Here is a 9619-nt window from a genome sequence, read left to right as displayed (position 1 = left end):
GCTCTTCCAGCTAGTCAGACTTTGAGATATCTTCCAGGTGTAGGACAGGTCATTCTATACTTCAGTACAGATGGGTGGGACTGTCTGGATGGATGGTGGCTCATCTGTATGAGGAACATGTAGACAAGTCCTCACTGAACTAGCTTACAGCAACCAAATTCCTAAAGATGACAGGCACCACATCCCAATAAGGGCTCTTGAAAAGTGATTGTCTAGCAACAGTTCTAGCTCCTCAAAAGTCCTGATTCTGCTCAGCTGCACTGAGGCAGCGTCAGGCAAGGCCAGGTTGATCACCTTCATCAATTAAAGCAGGTGGCAGGGACTCAGCTGGTCAGTTGAAACTAATCAAGGAGAGAGACATTACACAAACAGCTTTTCCCAGGGAGGCAGCCAACCCAACAAAAGGGTAACAAACAGAAAGGACACAAACATTACCATCACACCTCAGGGCCAGGAAGATACATTCTGATCTCTTTCACAAGCAGTAATGAGAGCACAGAAGTCCTCTTGGGTGAGGGACCTTCATTCTCATTTCTACAAAGCAGGAATGCTATAACCCCTATTTGACCATGCTGCCACTCCACAGCACAGCCAGAGCTACCTCGGCAGTTTCATACCAGGGAAGAGACCCTGCAGCCAGCCTAAAGACAAGACTGCTGGCATGGCAGGACAGTGCCAGCTCAGGACAGAGTGAGGAGCTGCAGACAGACAAGTTTCTAGCACGAGCTCTGACAAACCAAGACTTACTGGTCCCATACCTCACCAGTTTGGTCAGATCAACAATGCCAGCATATGCAGCCCAACAAGACAGTCAGTGCCTAGCAGAACCAACCTCACATAAGATATATTTATCTTTTTTTTTTATTATACATTTAACACCAAGAAGACAGCCATTTTGATAGGACTCCTCCTTGTCCCAGTACACAAGACATTCAGAGCCACAGACAATCCTGGGAACCCTGTCACAGTACAGAGCTTCATTGTTCCATCCAGCAGGGACACATCCTAAAGACGGATCCAATACATGCCACTGCGGATACGGTTGTAATCCAACAGCTGTTCAATGGGACCTGAGCGAACAGAGCAAGAGTTAGTCACTGGAGCTGTAATTAAAATCACTGTGTGGTTTCCCATGGCTGTAAAGCAGATGGTGGCAGAGTATACTGTGCTCATAATCCAGAACAGCTACGTGCAAAACCAGGTAACTGCAGCTCAAACCTGAATCAGGAAAACTGGCAAATGCCACCTCCTGACAGAGAAACTATTGCTATTTTTTTCCCCCTCAAAATAGGTTCTTTGCTCGTGTTCTTCCACAACAGCCAGTACAGCTTCACATACAATATGAAATGCAGGGAGCCACCAAATAATGGAAATTTTGGCTAATTCTTTCCTACTTCCTGCTTGAAAATCCTCTCCCTTCTGCACTGCTCTACTTTGCAGGCCCAGAGTAAGCAACTGCAAGGAGGAGGGGAATCCACAACGCAGGAAGGAGGAGGCAGCAGAGCTGAGCTGCTCAGGCAGGTTTTCTGAAAGGAATTTATCCTTGGCCAGACAGACATGCCAGAGCAGCACAAGAGGACTGGGCCCCTTTGCTTCCCTTACATAAACCACCATGACCCCAGGGTAAGGACACCTGGCAGATGCCACTGGACCCACACCCAGCTACGGGACTCCCAGTCTTAGTCACAGCTCCACATCAAGCACAGGTGGGAGGACGGCCAGCAGCTCATAGTCATTGCGTCTCCATCACCTCCAGGTTTGATCTCCTGGCAAACGTGCTTTGGCACACCTAACGTTCAGAGGCAGGAGGGTAATAACAGAGCCAGAGCAGTTAAGAGGCCAAAACAGACGTATAAGAAGTGCCTGCACTTCACTTCTGTTCAGCTCTTGATCACCCCATTTATTAAGCTACCCCAGAAGACTGACTGGTCACTTACCAACTGCTGCAAGCGCTGGGCATTTGTCATAGATGTATTTACTGCATACATCCCTCACCATTTTTGCATCAACAGCCTAATGAGTAATAAACAAGCAATACATTACCCTTTTGGCAGACTTAGATTTCTCAAAGCTTGAAGTTACTACTGTTATTACATATCAAGATAATTAAAAACGTGCTGTTGGATCCACGGGGGCCATCCACACCAACTGTCCAGCCCTGGTCTGCAAGGATAGCTAATGCTACTCTTGAGGGCTATGCACACAGTGCACTCCTCTGAGGGCACTGAAGACATGGCAGTCCAAAATCTGAAGGCTCCAAAGGGGTACAGTAGCTACAGAACAATACAAATTAGAGGGTGGCCACCTCTAGGGAAACTGTTAAAGGAATTTCAAGTTGGGCTGTTTACCAAAGCTGTATGTCCTCCTGCTGGGATGGAGTGGATTTAGACATAAGGTCACAGGATACATCGAGTCTTTGCCAGTACTCTACTATACTCCTACTAGTGACCTGACTGCCTGGGCTCCAGGCAGCATACCTAAGGGAGAAGTAAGCCTTGCATTACTGAGGCAAACTAAGGCCAGAAAAATGGCAGTGCCAAGTGTGCTCAGGACTCCCAAAGAAAACAAACGGATACCTACAGAAATCCTGGAATCCCATTCCTCCAGAGAGATACGGCGTCCGTAATTTAAGAGATGGCTTCCAATTGTTTCACACACTGGAGTAGTACCTAGATGGTGAAGATACTGTCAGCAAAGTTGAATGGCTTCCCAAATTTCACAGCCTGATCATCAGCCAAAGCAGACAACTCTGGCCATTAACCAGGTTCTAATGAAGTCACAGTAATCACGCTAAGCAGCTTCAGCAGGAATTAAGCAATGCAAACTCTCTTCCTGATCTCCAAAGCATTACTGCCAAGGCAGACCTGTTTGAACCTCTAAATTCCAAATTCACCAAACAGTAAGTATGTATTATTCACTTGCAGCAAGAAAACGACAAGTTTACAGAGTCAAAGCAAGCCTGTAGCAGAACAGGCTGTGATCAGCTACTTTGAAACCACACAAGGAGAAGAGAAGGAGAAAGGGAGTTTTGCCCAGCACCTGCCAATAGTACTGTAACATATCCAGCAGAGCTCCCACTCCCCACTAGAGATCCAAAACCACTGAACAGCTTTTATTCTATAAAGCAGAACATACCATCTAGCTGAGCCACCATGGCACTTCGCAGATAGTTCTTGGCTCTCTTCACCTCTGACTCTGTGGTGCTAGTGCACAGACGCATCCTGCAAAAGATATAGGAGGACCACCAAAGCTCTTAGAGGCGTTTGTCTGTTCAGACAGAAAGTGCATTCTTCCCTTTCCCAAGTCTGCAGAAATATGCTATTAGCATCACTTGTCTTGCAGGCCTGAGATTCATTCCTGACCACCATAGTGTAGCTAAGAAATAGAGAGCAACGAACAGCAGGAGGCAAGGGAAAGAGCTGAAGCTGATAGGCAGGGAATATCAGCCAACAGTTTACATGCTGAGTTGCACTCACAAAGGTCTAAGCAGCTCTGGTGTCGACTCTAGCTTGCCTATCAGGCACAGCAGCAAGCGGTCTGTGGTATGCTATCACAAGAGAAGGCAGGCGTGTCAGCTATTCCCACACATGCCAAGCTGCTATGGAAACTGATGCTGAAAGAATACGACAGTTATATAGAGTCTGTTTGGACTCCAGCTGCTAAATCCCTTCCTCCCCTGCCAACCGCAACGTCTCTGGGGCAAGGGCTAACTCCATCTGCTCCATTCACAGCACAGCACGGCTCTGAAGCTCAGATGCAACCTTGAACCATTAATGGCACATATGTATACAGAATAAGACCAACAGAAGGCCACAAATGCTGGCATGGCTCCAGCAGCAAGGCATGTGTCAGTCACAACACAACCGTTTGGAAGACACAGACTCTGCCTGCTTTGCCCAAACCTAACAAGACAGCAAATACATGTCTTTTGTGCCTCGGAGAGCCCTCTCTTTAAGGAATGGTCTTACTTGTACAGAAAGAGCCAAAGCCTCAGTGCTGATGTGTGGAAGCTATGAGCCAAAGACCCGAAGAACCCAAAGGGATTTAAATCCTCAAAAGCAATCCTGACACAATTACAGAAATCACTGACAGGATCACATAACCAGAACGCAAGTTACTGAGGCATTCATGCAAAGATGCAGCACTCTGGAGGCCAGACATGACCTCCACCAGCTTACACTCCCACAAGGTCAGATCTTTTGCCAAAGTTGTACTTACCACTCGCCCTGAGCACAAAACATCATATCATCTACAGACAGAGGATCAGCAACAAAATGAAAACCAAAAAGGCCAGTATCAGAGTAGGAGGTGTTGAACGTCTGGAAACTGTGGCAGAGTTTATGCTCCACAGCAAGCGCAGCTAGTCTGCTGGACTGGTGCTGTAAAGGAAGGAGATATCATCAGCCACTTCAACCGGACAGCCTCCTCAGAGCTCAAATTCTTTCCCCCTGAGCTGTTTTCACAAGGACCGCAGACAAGACAGAGTGTAACACTTTTCAAAGGAGAGCTTAATTTAGGCCCTTCATGTGGGCAACAGATGAGAGTCACAGTTGGAAAAGCCACATACAATGGCCTAGAAGTCTATACAGCAAAATCTTTTCTCTTCCCAGCAGCAGATGAGGAACTGGTACATATACCACGATATGAGTGGAGAAAATGGCAAGTACAAGGCTTCCCAGTAGCAGTGGTTAACACAGACAAGGGGTTAGCACTCAAGACAAATTATAGACAAGAAAGGATGTAGTACTGGGGCTTTATATAAGTTCCAACTGCTTTACATCTGCAAGGCAGGCTTGCATCACAAGACTACAGATTACTCTGCCCTGTTTCTACCATCACCCTCCTGACCGAGCAGTCAGGTTAAGAAGGCAGGAAAAGCTGCTGAGAATTCATCACCGGAATTTCTTCCAAACAGCAGAAAAGGCTCAACTCATTTCCTAGCATCACATCTTAAAAACTATTATGGGTTAGCTTCAATTAAACTTCTATTTTCCATATTTCTGACCACAGCCGGAAACTAAACGAACAGCCTCCCATAAATCACTTTCATCCGGTGGCTCCAGAATATTCTGCAGAAAAGGCTCCAGGCTCTCCCTGTCACATTCCCAGGTCTCTTACCTTGCCACCTCCAAACGTGCGGTCATAGCGTCCAATGATGGCATTTGCCACATGGAGGACAACGTTGTCGGGATCAGCCCACCCTGGCCCCTCCACAGCAAGAGCAACATGGGCAACGGGCAGAGCATCGTCTCTGGCACGGATCTGGGAAGTCACCAAGGAACAGGGAAGAGCTGACTGAGCATGGAGATTTTGTCTGCAGTCTGCTGCAATGCCAAGTTGACAAACTGGAGAACTTAATACTATCCCAGTGAAATAAAATTGCCTCAGGCTCTATAGAACAAATCACTTGCTCCGATGAAGTATTTCCATTAGGTGATGTGAGCAACAGCCTCACATTCTTACTAGACTTTGTTTCTATCTAAAACCCAACATATCGTGGCAATAAGCCTAAAGAACAGAACATGGGAACACTACCAACATGCTGTGCTATCAGCTTCTGAGATGCATGAACAGGAGCAACTACAGCTAGTCTCGTATCCATTCAACAGTTTGGCAACAGCTGCTTGTTTTGACTGGAATGAAAACAACTTTACCTCACTCCCTGTGAAACGACAGTGTGGCAGAATAGGCACAGCATCTTCTTTGTACGTAGAAGACACCCCACTGAAGTGCTGCCTAGCTGCATCTACCAGTTCCTTGTGAGAAATACCTGGCAATAAGGGAATTTTATAGAACCCCATTTAGTAAAATCATGTTATTTTACATTAGAGATGCATGCCAGGGGGTTGATCACCGGAGTCTCAAGAATCTAGGGCTTACCTCCAGCAGCTGCCAGGACCATACGAGGTGCCTTGAAGTGAGTATCAATATATGAAGCTAGGTCTGCTCGGGTCAGATGCCTAGAAAGCACAAAGAAATACCTAATATATCAGCTTCTCAGAGTTGGAGGGATAAGAGACTGAATACACCGTGTAGAGGAAAAAAGTGATGCTGTTGATTCAGTTAGTTATAGGGTAATCCTACTTTCCTGAAGTACAACTGTACTGCCTTTATTGCCTGCACTCTAATTCTGGAACACAGAGACTGGAAACAGGTGGTCAAGAGGAAGAGTTAAAGACAGTGTTCACACGCAGACTAGAGTTTCAACCCTTGGTCACAGGGAAACCAAGGCTCTAACAGGTGTGTATGCTTGAGGCCACCGCTTTAATGCTCTTAATGCCTCTAAAGGTATCAAGCCAAAAAGTATGGGAAAAGGTTCAGCCAAGCCCTACCAGCATCAGATCTTGCACAAAGACTGATTCTAGAGAAGAACATGTGCAGCATTACACATTTACCAGCATCCAGATGGAAAACACAGTCAAGACACAAGAACCCCATGGGCACATATCACCTCCACATACAGTCTCACTTATTCCTTGCATACACTCCGACTGATTTCCTTGAAGGAGTTATGCACCCCAAGGACTGAAGCTACAAGCTATATAATGCAACCAATCTATAGCTTACCTGATGTTCTCTGTGGTCCCCTCGACGGTGCGGGCCAGTGCAGTGCCTTGGAAAGCAGTGGCATGAAGATAATCAAAGGTAACGTTTGTCAAGTCACTGTCCATTTCTTTGAGCTCCTGAAGGATGACACCACGCTCCTTCTCGATCTGAGATTCCTCCAGTGCACAGTTCTGCACAACGTCAGCCAGAAGCTCAACCACTGCAACATATTTGCTACATTAGCAGTCTTGCTGCCTGACTGCTACCCAGCACTGCTGAAAGGAGAAAAGACAGACAGCAGGGATACAGCAAGGGGGGAAATAAACTGCTGGGATGGTGGCACAACACAACATATCCATTCTCACAGCATCAGAGAAGGACAAATAACACAGTTTTAGTATGAAGAAATCTCTAAATCAGCTTGCCAAGCATCTGTGATAGTTCACCATTGCCAGCAGAAAGCTGGCAGAAGGTAACAAACACAGAAGGTGATGCACACCAGAATCAAGGTACTGTTGCAGAAACAAGTTGAATTCTTGTGGAGAGCCTGCAATATCTATGACATAGTCCACATCAAAAGTAGGACTGAGTCATAACAACAGCTCTGATTCAAACCACCTCCTCTGGACCAAACTGACCCAAACAGGAGCCTGCACACAGTAGGTAGCACAGAGCACACACGAGACCCACAGGAGTGGCACTGAGCACTTCTGTCACAGTAGCTGTTGCTGACCTCATTTTCTTAGCTCCATAAAGCAACTACACACTACTGAACCCTGCCTTCTGGCAATACAGCACAGCTTGAAAAAAAGAGGTTTGCAAAGCTGCTTTTAGGTACAAGTGAGCTTGCAGCCTTAAAGTACCATTTCTTGGTAGTGCTCCCTCCAATTGCCAAATACCATCTTCAACTTACTGCTCAGCAACAGCCTCATTTCCTGGTCAATTGCTAGAAAGTACACTGGTGGGGGAGAAACACCTGCTTTTTTTCACACTGGCCATCCTACCTTTCGGCATGTCCTTGGACAAGGCTTTTATGTAATAGGCAGTCTGCTCACGTGAGGTGTACCCATTAAAGTGAGCTCCCATACTCTCCACTTCCTTCTCAAAGGCAGCACAAGGACGCTTCTTTGTGCCCTAAAAGTATGCAGAAATACAGAGATAGTGAATAGCTTTCCCATGCAGCTGAAATAAAGCAGTAAAAAGAACAATAAAAACCTAATGCAATAAAACCTGTCACTTGATTTACAAAAAACAAGAGCTAGTGCAGAAAGCAAAATATTTGGCACTTGGCTTATTTAATGTAGCTAAAAAATGGCTGAAGTGCATTTTGAAATGCCAAATGAAACCCAAAGGGAAGGAGAAGATCTAAGCTAAAGTAAACAGTGGCTGAAAAAAAATCACATCAGTGTAAGTAAACAAGGACAAGTCACCACTAAAAACAGGAAGCAGGTTTCTAGTCATTTAACTAGCAATATTCTGAAGACACCAGAATAGGAGCAGAAAATGGCTTCTGAAATAGAGCTCATCCTTTGGGAGCAACACAGATACTGCAGGTGTCTGCAGGGACATGGGCTGGACTTATGTCAACAAGTCCCAGGCCTGTTCAGCAGATACAGTGAGAGCAAAGCTTGAGATGCAGTCTCCAAATTTCATTGACCCACTAACAAATCCAAAGATAAACAAACAGTTATAAAGAAATGCTGCATTCAGCTCTGCCTGTTACCCTGAGAGAACATGTTTCATCACAGTTTTATAAGTGTGTTATAGTAAGCTGGGATAGTGAGGAATCACAGCATCTGAGAATCAGTCCAACTTTTTACTCATGACTTTTTTCCTTTAAGAGGAAAAATACCAACTAATAAATGATAGCCTTTATTCACATATGCAAGTTGCCCCACATTCAAACAAAGAACACCATACGGACCAGATGCTTTCTAAAGTTTATTGTTATGCTATATTCAAAGCCTCTAAGATTCAGATGAACTAATTTTGATTCACACCTACACCTCTTTTAATATCTACAGCCTCCAAAGCAAGAACTAACATGTCAGTGAACGTCTGGAACACTGTCTCCATGTAGCCTTATGCCAGACCCAGTCTTACCTTAAATGCCAGATGTTCCACGAAATAACCAGCCCCATTGTTCTTCTCATTCTCATAGCGGCTCCCCGCCCCAATCCACACACCCACCTAACAGCAAAGATATCAAGCACGCGTATTAGAAAATAAACAAGCAGGCAGTATGTTCAAGACCCATGCCATAAGTGTAACAGCAAGGAAAAGAAGTCTGCTTCAACAGTAGCTCCAAAATAGTAACAAGCAACTGGATTTAGTGTTGAGGACGTTTGGATTCTGTGCTTCGTGTTGAGGGACATGATTTTGTGAGTACTATTGGTGACAAGTGGATGGTTGGACTGGATGATCCTGAAGGTCTTTTCCAACCTTGGTGATTCTGTGAACTATTTCCAGTACACATTCAAGCATTTAACATAGCAGTTTCACAAAAACCTTTGACAGTTTAGCCAAAGATGAAACTACTTCTGGTCAGTTACAGCTTACATGTGGGACTACATCAAAAACTACAGAGCTCAGGAAACCAGTACAGCGCAAAAGCTTGGCCAGACTTGTACAAAGCCAGGCTAGGCCCCCTACTACTACAGTTTGACTGAAATCTTCATCAAACTTCAGTTCAAAGCCAGGTTTGTCACTATGGGAAGTCAGTGACAGCCTGGGCAAAGCTGACTACGTCGAGTCCTCAATCTACCTGAGGCTTACCGTGCACGTTGGCTGGCTGGACTCCTCCGAGGCCACCCGCAGCCCGTTGTCCAGCGTGGTGATGTTTGTCTCGGGGATGTTCTGGAGTGTCTGCGCGTAGGTGGCGGCACCGCGGTTCCTTGTCAGAGGCAGCAGGGCCGCCTGAAATGAAAGCTCTCAGCACCAACCAGCACCTCTCCTCTGCCTCACGGGCCTCCAGCACGCAGACAGCTGGGCACGCTGCCGGGCCAGGCCGGGGCAAGCGGCCTTCTCGCACTCGCAGCTCCCATCCGCCCCTCGCGGCCCACCCGTCCCCGTG

At 46.2% G+C, this 9619-nt stretch overlaps 1 protein-coding gene across 1 annotated transcript in view; it reads right to left on the bottom strand.

Annotated features, from left to right (window-relative positions):
* Window positions 1-833: 833 nt before the first annotated feature.
* The window catches only part of LOC100549893 (cytochrome b-c1 complex subunit 1, mitochondrial), a 9033-nt gene continuing 247 nt past the window's right edge, over window positions 834-9619 (bottom strand). Inside the window, exons 2-13 of the mRNA XM_010718524.2 lie at window positions 9322-9462; window positions 8650-8736; window positions 7551-7680; window positions 6568-6766; window positions 5881-5960; window positions 5655-5770; window positions 5119-5262; window positions 4219-4379; window positions 3136-3221; window positions 2581-2669; window positions 1938-2013; window positions 834-1070 (exon numbers count right to left, since the gene is read on the bottom strand). Of these exons, the coding sequence (XP_010716826.1) occupies window positions 1006-1070; window positions 1938-2013; window positions 2581-2669; window positions 3136-3221; window positions 4219-4379; window positions 5119-5262; window positions 5655-5770; window positions 5881-5960; window positions 6568-6766; window positions 7551-7680; window positions 8650-8736; window positions 9322-9462 (1374 nt within the window). The 3' untranslated portion in view covers window positions 834-1005. The remainder of the gene's footprint in view (window positions 1071-1937; window positions 2014-2580; window positions 2670-3135; window positions 3222-4218; window positions 4380-5118; window positions 5263-5654; window positions 5771-5880; window positions 5961-6567; window positions 6767-7550; window positions 7681-8649; window positions 8737-9321; window positions 9463-9619) is intronic.

Source organism: Meleagris gallopavo, chromosome 14 (assembly GCF_000146605.3).
Source record: "Meleagris gallopavo isolate NT-WF06-2002-E0010 breed Aviagen turkey brand Nicholas breeding stock chromosome 14, Turkey_5.1, whole genome shotgun sequence".
In the NCBI taxonomy this organism is placed as follows: Eukaryota; Metazoa; Chordata; class Aves; order Galliformes; family Phasianidae; genus Meleagris; species Meleagris gallopavo.
Note: the sequence above shows the minus strand (reverse complement) of the source record. Positions and strands in the feature narration are given on the sequence as shown.